This window comes from Rhea pennata, chromosome 2 (assembly GCF_028389875.1).
Source record: "Rhea pennata isolate bPtePen1 chromosome 2, bPtePen1.pri, whole genome shotgun sequence".
NCBI classification, from domain to species: Eukaryota; Metazoa; Chordata; class Aves; order Rheiformes; family Rheidae; genus Rhea; species Rhea pennata.
Window position 1 is genome coordinate 72,649,285 of NC_084664.1, and position 16,312 is coordinate 72,665,596.

The 16,312-nt window shown below is 36.5% G+C and overlaps 1 protein-coding gene across 1 annotated transcript in view; it reads right to left on the reverse strand.

Moving 5' to 3' along the window:
- Nucleotides 1-388: 388 nt before the first annotated feature.
- The window catches only part of LOC134136209 (dynein axonemal heavy chain 5-like), a 162,285-nt gene continuing 146,361 nt past the window's right edge, over nucleotides 389-16,312 (reverse strand). The window contains exons 74-77 of the mRNA XM_062567962.1: nucleotides 12,992-13,124; nucleotides 6,277-6,485; nucleotides 1,944-2,165; nucleotides 389-607 (exon numbers count right to left, since the gene is read on the reverse strand). Coding sequence (XP_062423946.1) covers nucleotides 389-607; nucleotides 1,944-2,165; nucleotides 6,277-6,485; nucleotides 12,992-13,124 — 783 coding nt within the window. The remainder of the gene's footprint in view (nucleotides 608-1,943; nucleotides 2,166-6,276; nucleotides 6,486-12,991; nucleotides 13,125-16,312) is intronic.

Sequence of the window (16,312 nt, forward strand, 5' to 3'; positions counted from 1 at the left end):
GAATTTAAAAAGAATTACACCATGCAGAAGGTTTATATTAGGAAGAAAAAATAGCATTGACAAACAAATCATCATGAATGTTAGGTAAGTTATCATTATCATAAGCACATTTTTTCTGAAGTGATTCTATTATGAGTCAACTAACTGAAAAAAATCTCACTTGCCTTGTAACAGTGGCTAAATTTTACACTTGTAACTGTTTTTTCTCTGATAGTCCCAGGTCAAATAAATTTAGTATTTCTGTTGTGAAAAGAGCAAACAATTAAAAAAACCTCTGCGTGTCACTTGCTGATTTCCTTACCCACCACTTCAAAAATAATAACAAAAGTTCTAGAAAGTGTAGGCCTATTTGCCTAGGTGATTCTTTTTTAATAGCTATTGTTGGTCCCTATTTTGAATTGCAAAGCAGTGCAACCCCCCGTAAAGTCCAGTGATCGGGATTCTTCACTGTTTTCAAGTACAAAGAAAAAATGTATGTCAGATCTGTTCTTCGAGGCTTTTTGTACACAGGGCAGGAATATATGTTTGCTTGTTGTTTCTTTGGGTCAGGTAGCACTGTCCTGCTAATAGCATACACATGGACTACAGGAAGACTTGCGAACAGCACCTGAGAACATTAAAAGAGACAAAGGGCTGAACATTAGAGAACCAGGATAGGGTGTCAAAACTCCAAACATGCTGCAAGTAGATCCTGAGATTGCTCCTAGCAAAAACACCAACACGATGCTCACTTCTATATTGATCCCAACATATCTTTAAGCTAGTGGCAGCTGAAAGATGAAAGATGTCAGGAAGCATGGACAGAAGGGAAGGCAAGAGAACTCTGTAAAGATGAAGGTGAATGGAAAAATCACAGTCAAGTTCTGAGAGGGGGAGAGACCTTTGTCGTTTTTCTTGTCCTTTGCCTCTTCAGTTAAAATTCTGCATTCTTTCCCCACTTCTCCTTCTTTGCTGAATGGCAGGATTAGAGCTACAAAGGCCAAGCTGCCTCCAGCAAGATTCTCTGATAACATCTGCTCTGTTGGCAGCAGAGCTTCAAAAACCCAACAGGTGTCTCCAGGGTCTTTATCCAAACAAGATCTCTTCAGGTCCTCCTTTAAACTAAAGTATTCAGTTGTTGTGGGGGTGGAAGGGAAAGAATTCAAACACAACAGCAACACAGAGGCTTGCCAAACACTCCAGAGCATTTGATTAAACTCCCATACTTGAAGGTGTCCTTTGACAAACCAGGGAACAGCTCTTAGCAGAAGCTGCAGTTGGCAAGATTCAGATGATTCTCAGATGAGTTAGTGACCAGTCATTGTGTAACCTACACAGAGAAATTACCTCAATCCCAATTTCAGGACAGTTAGCACCTGGCAAAAGTTTAACAGTGCACAGTGCAGCACAGAATAGCAGCTTTGCCTGGGTGCTGACCATGGCACTTAATCAGTACTCCACAGCTAGGTTTTAAACCTGTTAGTCACATAAGCAAAATATAACTGCATAAGTCTAAAACTAACATTCTTCTGGCTATTCAAAAAAAAAAAAAAAAAAAAAAAAAAAATCCCCAGGGATTTCTAGTCATCCAAATACTGACCTCTGCAGCAGCTGCCATCAAATCTAGTTCTAGGCTTTAGAAGCTGTGAGGGGGCTCACTTGCTCAGCTGAAAGCAGGCTGGCTGTGGGCTGCACTATTTTATCCTGACACAGCCATGCCTCTTGAGCTCCTGAAGCCAAGCAGCCCACCACCTAGTCTGCTCTAGTGCAGCACATCCTAAATTCCTTTTCCTACGGAAACTTTTTGTTCTGTTCTGGCAGACACACATCCTTCCCTCTTCCCAGCCCTGTCAGCATTTCAGCCTTTTAGAACATTTTGTGAACGCCCCAAGGCAAACAGGTACTCAGACTATTTCCTGATAACCATATTGCACTACAGTCGGTGATGCTCACTTGATCCTTACCTTTGGTGCCGATTCAATCAGCTTACTGTTTCTGTGGTCCCAGCCTGCTCCATCAAGGAAAAGGCCATATATATAAACTCCACCAATGTCAGCAGGAGGAGGTCCAACTACATCTTCTTTCATCATTTTGGTCACATCATTGTGTAAAACAACACTGTCAAGTGCCCACCCTTTTGCTATATTCATTCGAGTTGTCTCTTGCCTCATAGCAGTTAGGAAACCCTAAGGAGATCAATATGTAATCATAGAAGTGTTTTAAAACAGCTTGAACTTATCAATTTCCAACTTTTATTTCCTATATAATTGTGATATCATCAGCATAAAAACCTCACCCCACAGAATTTCATCGGCTTATAAAACTAAATTCAGTAGCGTAAATCTAATGCTTTACTGTACTGTCCAAGTAACATACCTTCTTATGTACTTGGTATATGTGTGTGGGTGCCAGAAGTCACCAAAAGTGGCACTTTAGCATATCAGAAGTTGGATGTGTAACTTGCTTCACACACCTACTTTACAACAGCAAGCCAACTGGAGATAAGTTTTACAAGACTGCCAGATTAATGTGGTTTGTAAAGTTCTAAATACAGGTAGTTGCTAAGCCACAGATAACGCTGGTATTTCATTTGCTCACCTTTTCTTATATCAACATTGTAAAAATAATTTTCAGCCAACAAATCCCAAAGCATTTTACAGAACACAAAGTACAAACTGTAATCATAATTAACTACTGAAATGCCCCTGTCTTTAGGGTGCTACCACTCAGTGTAAAGCTATAATATACTAGAATAATGTAGTACTTGTATAACGTTTTTTTTGTATAATTGTAGACACCAGCAAGTTAAGCTCACAGCACTTCAGCAACACAGAATAAAATCCACTCTCTATTCTGAAGAGTTACAGTCTCAGAATATGGTTACAAGCTATCACAAGACAAACTAGGCCACTGTTTAGCTTCTCTCATATAACTGTATGCATGCATGCATGCTATAGTGTATGAGAAGTACTTTAGCCATAAGAGACAGGAGGATAGACTTTTCAATTCCACTGGATGTGTTGTGGATGCACACCCTATTTTGCTTTATACCTGTTTGCTTAGCCATGACACGAATGAATAAAACACAAAACTTGAAGATGCATGAGCAGGAGGAACTTACTGGGAAGGAGAATCAGAAAGGAAGAAGTTACAGGACAGATTTCAGAACAGAGAATAAGAGTATCTGGTGACAGGGAATACACATCTTCCACATGGGGAAAACACAAAGGAGATTAGAGATCCAAGAGTGTACCTTGGAAGTAATCAGGAGCAACAAGGGAATGTAAAGTTCTGGAGCCTGTGGAATGAACAGGCTTTTTTGTTTCTCTTCAATATTCACAGCATAGGAGGCTGTGCTGAGCTACACACGGTTCACTGCCAAATATAAAATAGTCACATGCTAAAACATCAGCACTTTAGTCTAACTGATTGTGAGGGTCAGCTTCTGCCTGCCGGGATTGTAAGTGCTAAATAGCTACTATATATTTTTCAAATTATAATATGAGATGATGTACAGGAGACCAGATGGTTCAGTTAATTGACATTGGTTGCTTCTTACTAATTTAATCCCAGAGACACAAGGACAAGTATTTTAAAGAGGTTTTGTGATAGTAAAGATAATTATAATTGCATTGAAAGTAGTTGAGAACTCTAGCTAAGGGAGACAGGATTAAAGGTCAAGTTCTTTTATCAGAAATGTCATTAAATGAAAGAGAATCCATGTGGTTATTTGTGGCATTCTAATTTGTAGAAACATGCTTGTATCAGAAGTTTAAAATACAAAAAGTGTTTGCTCCCACAAAGCCCCAGAGGGTTACCAGACCCCAGATAAACTAAAATATTAAAGAAAAGAAGAGCCTGAAGAGGACAGGACAGAGTAATGACTGTAAGTCATTACAGAGTAAGGACTGTGTCCATTCAAAAGTATTGTGCAAACCCTGAAATAAATTAAGCTCAGAGCTGTTCATTGTCCTCAGGAACAAGATTTAGACAACAGACTATTATTATAGAGCTGGCAGGACCTATTCACTGTCTGCAATGGGACTTGTAAGCCTCATCTGCTCGTTCTAATGAATCCTAGACAGTGTTAAAAGACTACAGCTATGAGATAAAGGCACAGCTGGGTATCCCAGATAAAGTGAATGGCACAATAAATAGCAGGAAAAAAATCAAGTGGCTTGATGTGCTGCTGCAAGGGTGAGAGTCTGGTTTTCCCCAGAATCCCACCATGGAGGACATAACTGACCAGTTGCCAAGAAAGTCACTTCAATTTCTGGTAGTCTTTACTTTTGTTTATTTATTTATTTATTTAGAGATTTCAAAAATCTAAGAAAATTGTTTCTTCTTTACTTGCCTTACAATGACAAGAAATGCAAATCAGTCTAGTCTACTGCTTCCACAAATGCATTCTCTTCTTCACCCTTTTAGGAAGCTAAGCATCTAGAAAGTGCTCAGGAAGTGCTTAGCTAAGCACATAGGAAGTGGCGTCTAAGGCTCTTAGGAATAGGCTGGTGGTTCATTATTCTAAGCACTACATGAAAGCCTCACAGGGCTTCAAATCTACCTGTAGGCCAAGTGACAGCAAGTAGATGCAGAGATGCAAAAAATGAAACAATAAAATAGTATTGCCACAATAAGGACACTGGGAGGTAGAAGTGAGGTATGAATAGTTTTGACTTTTTGAGAACAAAATCCAGTAACATTAGATTAACTTGCAGGAGAGAAAATTCAAAGCACTTCTTGTTTTCTCACCCCTGTTATCTTGGCATAATGGGAATCAGGTTTATTCTACATATAAGCCTGAGCCTGATCTCATTTGTACCGCTATAAATAAAGATTAATTTCTGTGAAATCACTGAATTTATCCCAGTGTAGAGCCAGTACCACAGAAAGCAGAGTTAGGCTCTCTATATTTTCTTTTATTGCTGGAGTGCCTCGTTCTCTCAATGCTATAGTCTTTCTGTGGTCTATTAAGTCACAACTTGTTTGGTGACATTTTACTTTGATTATTTGGCAGCTTCTATGAAGAATTCAGATGTGTGGATCAAAAAAAAAAAAAAAAAAAAAAAAAAAAGTAAGATACCGAATACGGGCTGTCTGAATTTCAGAACCTACACAACCCTAAAGAACAAGCAAAGCCAATTAAAATGGCCCGAAACTGTCAGCTGTTGCTTATTTGTAGTGCAAAAGCAAACACTAACAAAACCCAAAGCCTGCTAGGGTTATATCTAGCTTGATTATTGCAACAATTCCTTAGGAATACTTTAGATGGCCACATGAATATGTTGTTGACAAATCAAGCATGGAAGCATAATCATTTTATTAAAACTACTACTTTTGCTTGGCAAACCACTATCCAGGTTTATGATTCTATGATCCACTATGAGCCTGCTTCAAAACTACAAAGTTGTATGAGTAGACTACTGATTCAGTCAAAATAAATGGATATTGCTCACCAGTAGTCCTAGAGAATATTTGCCACTGTCGCTTTTTCTCTCCTAGCCAGCTGTTTCAGCTAACATTTGCATTGCTAACAAGTATTGAGAACAAAACACATCTTTAAAATAGCACTCTTGCTAAGGCATCACAGAAACCTCTTGGCTGGATACTCTCAGAATGACTCACTTCCAGAACTCACCATTCCTGTAAATGTCTGTGAATCATAAAAAGCCTTAAGGAATGTGGACAGCTGCACATAGCAACTATGTATCATCTAGGAACATATACTTCTTTCAACTCTGTTCTCAGCTGTTCCATTTTTTGTGTTTCATTTTGTGTCAACCTTTTATTTCAGATGGTGCAGACTAGAGGCTGTATTTTTTTGTATCTCCCTGCAAATCAAGTTGGACACAATTCTATGGTGGAATAAATAACCTTTCATTTCAAAGAACTTATTTGCAAAGACTGAGACTTAAGTCCAAATCCCTTCTTCCTATGTCAAAGTTTTCAAGCTTGTATTTTACTCAAAAGTTTTCACAAAGGAATGAAAAACAGATCATTGTAATGGAGGAGGGGAAAAAAGGAGAAAGAAATTGAAATGTGCAAATATGTATTCAATCCACTTCCATGACATAATCATAACTAGAAGATGCATTCCACTATTTCAGTAATAGTATTTTGGTATAGTAAAAATCTCTTTTCAGGTTTTGAAGTAAATTTATCATAGGCTTATGCTAAAAATTGTATTTGGATTACACTTAGTATAATCATAGTTGAGTTAGCTTGAAGTTCCTGCAAGGTGTCATGTAGCTATAATGTAGGACTCACAGTGCATAAAGATCAATCTGTCAGTCTTACCTGTGGATTAAAGAATCCTGTCATCCAGAACTGATTTGGTTGGCCATCCAGCAACCAACTGCTGAACTGTTGGTTCCTTTCAAGAAGCTCGGTAAACCAAAATCCTAAAGTAGCAGACTCCCATGAAATCCTGAACCATAGTTTTGGAATTTGAGCATCATACACATTATCTAAAGCATCTTGCAATTCTTCTGACATAATTATGGTTCCTGGAAGATAAGTAAAGCATTCAGAATGATTTTTTCCAAAGCTTGTAAAGGCGATTAGAACTTGCAAATGACATTCTGAATCTAGAAAACCTTCTTTTGTTATGTCTTAATTGCTCACCTGTTGAACTGAAGTCTTATCAGTTTGCAATTAATTTGCACAAACATATAAGAATGGATTCAAAGTTAGGTGTAACAAAAGACATTTCTTCCATTATTTTGATCAGAAATAAAGTTATTTTTGAAAATAACTCCTTCTCCCTCACCCCCAATCTATATGCATTATATGGACACTGTACTTAAATGTGATTAATCATTTAAAACATTTTTGTGTATTTTAATGGTTCCCCATATGTGATCAATGATAGAAATACACGGTGCAACTCGTCTATAGCCTAAACGACATACTAAATGGCATCTGGAGAGTGTTGAGATGCATTTCTGCAGCTAAAATACTTTGACAAAAGTTAAAAAAAGGTCAGAAATTAAATTAATATCACATGAGAAAAATAATGGTATCATTCTGGATAAAGGTGATAAATGCTTTTGAAAAACACATTTGGTATGTTTAATGAATAGTGCAACATATTTCTCACATTTAACTTCTGAGAAAATCAAAGCATTGGTTATCATATAATGAGACTTAATGTTCTATGAACTTAACATGACTGGCTTGAATGTTCCATGAATCAGACAGGCTAGCTGTTTATAACTTGGTTATGTTGGGATTTACTTTGTGTTCCTTTTCCAGAATGGAATAAAGCTCATATAAAGCTCATATAAAATGACAGACAAAAAGTTAGTTCAGTTAAAGACTTCTGAGCATTTTGATGCTTCCAGAATAATATGTACTGTAATTATACTGCTTGCACAGTATATGCAACTTTGAAATTATAGTTCCACTTTTCATCACCCTAAATTTTTACTCTCTTGCTTCCAAACCACATGTAAATCTATCCAATTGCTGTGTAGATAAAAAGCCAAATAAAGCTACTAATTTTTAACTAGTGGTTTGAGGATAATTAGGATAACTAGTTTTTATTGCTAACTAAAGTGATTATGTCAAAACCACATATCAGTAAGTTTAAACTGTCTGTTGATCTGTTTTTAGGGTTACTCATTTGATAGATGTAAAGCTTGATATAGACTGCATCAAGACTTGTATTATTTCATAGATAGCCCCTTGATATGGCATGATATAGGGATATGAAGATTGTGAGATTTGAAAAATATGAATTTGGGTCTATATTTTGAAGTTTACAACTCATGTAACCTGTACATGAGTTAGAAAACAAGAATATCACATCTAGATGGGGAAATTAATTTAGAAATGAAGGAACATTCTTGAGCAAAAACATAAAGCTTCATCCACAGTCTGATTCACTACCCACATGCACAGGTGTGAATCATGAGAAAATAGAATAATTATATAGTATATAAATGAGATGAGAAGATAATTTCTCCATCAAGTGCAGTTAGTCAAGCGCTGATGTAATTGTACTAGGATTAGAGACCATCTCTTGAAGACAATGCTTCCACACAGAGGATGGATCTAAATGAAAGCATCAGTACATTTTGACTGTCACTGTAAGAACCAGAGCAGGCTGATATTTCCAGTGTTTAACCCCAACTCAAGTTTACTTCCCAAGCGATAGGGCATCATCAGACCATTTTACATGGTCCTATCACATAGCCTCTACTACCAAGCTGCAACTCACTCCTCTTTTTTGGACATGTTGACCAGACAAGCCCAACTTGCTTCTCACGGCATAAGCTTTCCTACCTCTCTGCCTTATGGCAATGGCTACCTTGCACGTGCTTGCCCCAAAGAAAGCTTTATCACTCCACCCAAAGGCACAAGTTACATAGAGTAAGAGACAAAAACAATAAATCACAATACATTTGTTTCTCCATATCCAAACCTTAATCTTTTCATGTTTCAGCATGTTCCTTCCAACTCAGTAAACACCACTGCTGTGCTGAAAGAAGTCGACTTTTCTGCTTCAGTCAGCCTTTTGTTTATTTCCTTGTATCTTCACTTGCAGCACTTGGGCACTTCAGCAGTTGGAGATGCTTCCTGGGATACTCTCAGAAACCCATTTAATCCAGCTTGCTGTTTTAATATCCAGACCCTCAACAATTTAGGACCTTCTTTTCCCCCATGTCTCCAGAACAGGAAGACTAAATGAGGCAACAGAGCCTTACAATTCACAACACTCTCTATTTTTCACTTGTAGACTGTGATGTTCTCAGCTGCACATAACCTAGGCTCCCACTCTATTTTCTGCTTGTTCCCCACCTTTCTTCTCTGAACAGTCCTGGAGAATCCTCTGAACTAATTATTCAAGTCAGGAGAGAGTTGCATGTGATTTTTTACATACAAAAGCACGTAAACCCAACATTTTCTGCAACAATTTCAGCCATTAAGAAGGCAATTTGAAAGTAACCACATACAGTGTGCCTTGCAGATTGTTCTGAAAACTTACCAGCTCTAGTAGCAAAGGCACTCACCAACACCGACCACAGGGATTGAAAATAAAAATTTTTAAAGCAATAATTTGAAAATGAAAATCCATGTACACACTCCCCAAAAGCAATACAAATCACTATCTGAAGGTAATTAAATGGGCAGACAAACTGTTTTCTGTATTTTGGCCTAAATTTGTATAGTGTGCATCTAAGCAGTTTTCCTAGCCAGCATCATAGCAAACATATACAACATTTATTAAGAGGTCCAGAAATAACATTATACTTTGTAAAAGATAACAGGAGGCACCTTAGTATCCTTATCAGGATGGTAGGTAAATTACGGATGAGATTTGCTGAGCCAAGAGTATCTACATCATAAGACACACTAGACTCATCTCCTCCATTCCTCAGCTGAATTCCTCATTGTTACATTCCCTTAATGCCTTCACTGAGTGTCTTTAATCATCTTCAAATAAAGCCTTGATCCTAAAGTGGAATACACAGATGATCCCTATAAGCCTTCCACACACATCCTGTAAGAATTAGTAAGTGAAAACCCCAAGATCTTTCAGCCTAAAAGTTTATGATCATAATCAGTAAGCCAAACCAAAATTTTGTTAGTCTTAGCAGAATTTAAACATTATTAGTCTAGGTAGAACTTAGCAGCTATAGTGCACTCAGTTTTGCAGACAATTTGAAGAAGTCAATACTCTCTCTCCATTTGTGGGAAACTGCCTTTCATGTGTGCTTTGGCAAGACTAGTTTGCTGAACTTCCATTTCTCCTCACATGGAATAAAGTAAGTTAGTGCCTACTTCTTTAGACTCTTCTGAAGTTCAGTTATATCCCCCTTGCAAGGTAATACATACAATGATGTGAATTTACATCCTGCAGGAACCGGATGTAAATTCTACTGCCAAGGTCATAGTATTCTGAGTAAAAAGATAAGGAATCTTTATTCTTTCAGAGGCTGAACATAAGTTTGTGCAGATGGCCTGGGAATTCTAAGTGATAGCTGTTACACACACAGAAATATATTCCACCTCATGTCTGCATGAAATTCTGGGTTTCAATGTACTCTCTTATGAATAACAATAAGGAACCACCTCAAGCCGACTCACTGGTTAGAAATGCAGTAAAAGCATGGTAATGAGCTCAAAACAAGTGATTAATAAGTTTTTAATAATATACCAAATTCATGAGTGAGATGTATGGACACTAGTGAAATGCACCAGTATTCCTCAAGATCTGGTTATTAATATTATGGGACTTCTAGCTTTGTCTGAATTATGATTCTCCAAAAATACTAGAAACACACATGAAATTGCATCACTTCATTCTCCAATACCTTCTGCCTCAATAGGCTCATTCACATTATCTCACACTTTTCAAACTAGCATAAACATATGCTTTAAACACGCTATTATACTAATACTCATGAGTTTCCATGAATATAACCCACACATTATTTACAGGAGAGGTATATGGTATATGCCTGTTCAGGTAAAAAAAGAGGCCAAACAGCAAAGTCCTCTCTCTCCTTAGTAATATTCTTGTTCCTGACCTTTTTACTAAAACCTATGATTCCCTCTGCTTTTAGCGTAGGATGTAGTTATCCATGTAGATGTAGTTATCTGTGAACTTTTTTCAAATACTGGTACGTGTTATGTACTATGTACATTATATGCATGAAAATACGCTAGCCTTAACATGGATGCTAAATGGTAGTTGCAGTGGAAAGTTTGTTCAAGTTTGGTAGAGTTTCTCCACAATGAATACCATGGTGTCTTCTGAAGTTACTATTTCTATTGATTTCACTCTTTTTGCCTTCTATGTTGGTCCTATGTCTGACATAAGTGTTTGTACAATGTGTCTTGAAAAGAACAAAAGCTCTGGGCCAGTAACTGTGGAAACAAATCTTAACATATTACAAGTCATGTAAAAGCTTTCAGTGGGATTGCTGCATTCTCAGGAAATATATTAACAGCAAAAGGTCTTTCTCCTAACTCTCTAAGGATCATATAAATAACAGTGCGAGTTCTATGATCATGTGACACATATATAACAGGTAAGTGTACTAAATCTAAGGTTTCCTGTATGACTTTAATTTGTCTTGAAGCAGACAGTTCCAAAACTTTAATTTGAAAACACAAAATTATAAGGTTCAGAAAAAAATGTCAAGTGGATGTAGTTTTATGACAAAAGTAGAATATAGGACATACTCATAAATAAATGAGTTAAGCATTTGTTTTTTTCCCATATATTTACATGATAGGCCATTAAACAGACTACTAAGTAGCTTTAAAAAGGCAGAAAATAAATTCGTATTAAAAGCTTTGGCAGCAATCTGCCAGGCGTCATTAATCACTACTGTTAACTATACATCCAATTTTGTTTTCAGAGTGATTTTTCACTATATTTAACTTGCCTCGCTTAGAAAATTATAATGTTTAAGAGGATTGTACAAAAGTTACAGCATTAACTTGATTAAGTATCTGATACAGGACTATGTCCACTGTGGAACTGAATAATAAGTGCAAATAAATTATGTTACTCATTCACCCTCTGCAGAATATTGTACATTTTGAGATTTTAAGTATATTTGTCATGATCAAGGAAAAATTAATCCTTTCTCAGAAAGAAAGAATTTTAATTAACTGGAAGAGAGACTCTATGCACACATACAAGGAAACTTTCAGCTCAATTCTGAAACAGAGGACAATTGCTTCTTTTAGCTTGGACTTTGCATAGGTTATCACAGGATACAGAGTCTAATTAGCTTTGGGTACATTTATAAATCCCTTTCCCTGATGCAGATTATAGGCATGATGTTTTTGAAGCATGCATTGTTGCTTCTGGGAATCATACAAATGATAGGAATATCCATTTTGCATTTTGATTCTTAAATAACAAAAATACAATTAAAAAAAATCTTCCTTCAGACTTGACTTACTGTCAAGAGATCGGAAAACAGCAGTGAGAGAGATCACAGTACTGCTGTTATCCATATCAGATGGAACTGCTTTTGAAGCACTGTTACCTTCTCCCTACAGGGTACAGCTTGCATCTACCAGATGTTTCCTCTCCTAATTTGGAGAAGAGCAGATTTGGGTGAGATCTTAACCCATGGCACTGAACCCTTCCTGCTACATTTTCATTTATTGTCAAATCTTCTTCCAGCTTAACAAGAAACTTGGCTGAGTGAAATTATATTCTTCTTCACAGCCATTTCAGCTCTTAGAGATGAGCAAAATGGGAAGTGAAAATAGAAAAGCAGATGGTAACATAATCATCCCTTCTTTTCCCTCACTCCATTTCCAATCAAATTTCCTACCTGCCTCTGATCTCCTGTACACTGAATTTATATTAATTGGATTCACCATTGCTTACTTTCAGCCAAAAATACCTGCCTCCAAAAGATAGAGTGCTGCTGCTTACCTCCTGTGATGGCTAAAAGCATATCCCTGACATTGTCTTTTGATTCCCTCCCCTACTCACTTGAGATTCCATTCAGAGTCATCCTATTCAGTAAAACCAGTTTCAACCTTGCAAAACTCATCTGAAATTAGAGTCTTTACCACCTGGCCTCCTGAGCATTCTGTCTCTCAGTTGTGTAGTAACAACACTTCTACCTTGTTCTATATCATTATATCTCAGTTTAATGTGGAAAATGACTGTGGCACATGACCTGTGGACCTATTCAAACAATTAACCTCCTCTGAGCTCTACAAAATCCTAGAGAGACTAACAGAAGTGCAGCAGTGCTGCTGGACATATTGAAATGCAATACTGGAGCACATACATACAGAATAAATAAAGGTGGAGTGTCTTTAGAGATACAGTCAGGAAGCTTTAAGAGCTAGAGCAAGTGGTAATATGATAGAAAAAAATGGGGAGAGAGAGAGAGAAGGAGAAAGAAGGAAGAAGAAAAGAAGACAGGGAAGGAGGGAGGGAAAATATTTATTCAGTAATGTATTATGAGAAGTATTTTGCAAAAAATATTGCATCTTTATTAGTATCATACTTAATATTGTAACTTACCATCTATAGCCAATTTGAGATTGGTCAGTGTAGCTCGAACTCTTGAAATAACATGTTGCATGTGGTCAATTTCTTGACGTAGAAATATATTCATCGGTTGAGTATCTCCCATCTTTTGCAGTTGAGCTTTTACCTAAAAAACAATTGCTCAACTGTTATAAAATTAATCTTTTTTCCCCATGCAGTAATTTTCTGAAAGCAAAAATGTTGATTTTGCAATTGTCTCTCATAATTACTGAGAAAATAAACTTTTATGTAACAGATGACCTATAAAAGTCCTGTCCCAACTGTAAGATTTAGCACATTATGACTCATCAGCTTATCAAAAGGAGCTGCTTCATCATGCTAAGAAAGGAAAATTCCCTCTTTTGGGAGAGATAAAGCAGTTGCTTCTGTCCTTGTTAAGCCACAAGGTCTTAGATCTTTCAAAAACAAACTAAAAAATCACATGCTATACAAAAGTATATTTGATGGTAACTTCTTTAGATTTCCAAACTGTGTTAGATGAATTCCCTGACCTCCTCTTGCCCTACTGAGTTGAAATAACTCAGAAGGATATATGAAGACTAGGATATGTAGAACTGCTACTTCCAATAGTATGTAGTGCTTACAAAACAAAGTGCTTATGGATACATTACTAGACAGGCAAGGTTGCCAGGAATAACGCAAATGCCACAGAACTATGGCATTAAGAACTATTATGTGTACCATTTTGCAGGTAAAAGCTTTTGGTGTTTTTAATTTTTAATGACATCACATATATTGGAGAGAAAATTTTCAAAATGCAACTTAGTTGCCTATGTTACTTAAGCATATGTGAAAGCAACAGTAGCAAAATCATCCCATCTTACGTTAGCATATGATGCATATACAGCATGCTTCATGCATATCAGACTGCACTGTACACAACAATGAATGAGAGAGGATTTAGTGGCACCTGCAGAAATCATCAAGATTTTCAAGTGTTTCTCCACTAAATTTCAGCTTCAAGGATGCCAAAGGCTTTCACATTATACTTTCTATCACTTAACCTCATGTATTCTTTCACATCTTCTCTACAGAAGAAATTTTGTAAAGGGACTCCAGAACAAAAATGAGATCTTAAATAGTAAAATAAAGCATTAAATCCACATTCCTACGTAGTCATGAATTTATCCAAACAGACCCCTCATATTAGTTTGCTCAAGTAAGAGCTTATTTTGAGTTGTCCCTTCCAAAAGCTGATGCAGTAACAGGATTAGAAAGTCTTAAAATAGCAGAATATCATTAGAATTTTATTGTAGCCTAACAATAGCCACAAGATCTAGTATAATGAGAGCTATTTCATGAAGGCCAGAAATCCACTGGATTTTGCTTTTGTTTTTCCAGATATATGCAGAATAAACCTTACTAAAAAGTATTTTATTGAAGAACAGGTTTCCACAAGGTGAACATAAGTGTAGTAGCTCAGTAGTTATACTTGTTAGTACAAATGAGTGAATGTTTTGACAATTTCCATTTTTTGGGTTTCAACTTCAAGCTCAGGAAAAAAGTTTTTTTAAAATTTCATATGCTGTTCTCTGTGGGAGACAGCTGTTAGAAAGGTTATTCATTATATTTTAATCACAAGGAGTTTGTCAGACAGAATGTCCAAGAAATAGGTGCCAGCCTATTATACTAATGTTTTGCAGTCTGACAGTTCATTTTACAGGATGAATTAATGTATTTCTTCCTTTAAAAGAAAAACTACTAAAATCAGCTAGCACAAGATTAGAGGTGAGAAAATAAATTCATTTTGGATAACCTACATGATAAAGTATGCTAATTTTTTGTTCATAAAAGATCCAGGGAAAACCTCTGATTTCTGAAAATTTCAGAGGAAATTTAGCTAAATAGCTAAAAGGAAAACTTTTTTTTTTTTTTTTTTTTTTTTTTGTCTCTTTTCCCATATATGTTTTGCCAGAATACTGAAAAGGAGAAGTCTAGTGTGCAGCATTAATAATAATCAAATCTCCCATCTGAGGAAAAGTTTTACTGACGATTCTACTGAAACCATTATTTTCTAGAATGATGCTATTTCTGAGTCTACAAGGAAAAGATGAAATTAAAAACTAAAATATTACTATACTGATAATTGCACAGTTTGCTTAACTAGTGAATCCTCAGATTTTATGAATTCTTATGATTTGTTTTCATGTATATAGTGGAATGAACCCACAATGCAGAAATCCGTCAATTTGTCCTAGATCGGTCCACAGCACTAGGCCTGGAGCATCAAGCATAACAACATACGAAGACTGCAAAAAATGAAATACATCTCATCTTGTATACAAAAGAATCCTGATCTTCAATGAGATATAAAACAGTGCTTCTCATGGAGGTCTTGTAAGATTAGTCCAAGGTATGATTGATGATTGTTTTATATTAGAATTCTTATCAAGCAATCAGAATTCCATATCTGTATTTATTGTGATATAAAGAGATGGATCCTGACCAATAGAAAAGAAACTCAAAGACAGAACTCACAAACTAAAATAGCCTTTTTGAGATTAATTCCATAAAGTCCACGTACAGTATCTCCTTCTGATTATGCAAACAGTTGTCAGCTAACATAAAATAAGATGATTTAAGAAAGAAGGAAATAAAATCATGACCTTAACAGCTTTGTCTGCATGATTTTACAGTGCCTATTTCTACTGCATGAGCTTCCTCAGTGCATACTTAGCTATCTGTTCTCAGGTCACTAGCACAGCATGCTGTATAGGACACTCTAATCAGTGATCAAATAAGATACTACAGTCATTCAAGAAATTGAATCACTTTCACTTTCAAACTGCAAGGTACATGAACAGTTGTCTATCACTTTCAATTAGAAACATCTGAAGCTCTAGTGCTGGATGAGCACCAAATCTGACAAGGTTGGTAAGAAAAACCAATGACACCTTAGAAATCACCTACATTAGTGTTTCAGTTCAGACCAGGAATGTGTTTTGGAAGCAAATCTCCCAACTCAAGGCCTGGGATCTGGACAAACCAGATCTTTTTCAAATTAAACTGACCCAAGCGGTATGCTTCAGGGTGCCTATGTACTCTAGCCACTAAAGGGTGTTCTATCTACAAATGCACGCTAGAGTGCATTACCAAAGTAAATCCCCCCCAATCACATCTAATTCAGGCCTGGGGTCCTCAGACGACTCCTTGAAATACTTGCTAATGGAGCCATGGGCTTAGTGGAGAATGAGAGGAAATCTATACCACAAAACTATTTCAGACGCCCCCCCCAACTTTTCTGCTTAGGTTAAAAGTCAGCCTCCAATAGAGAACAGTATCTTTGGAATCTTT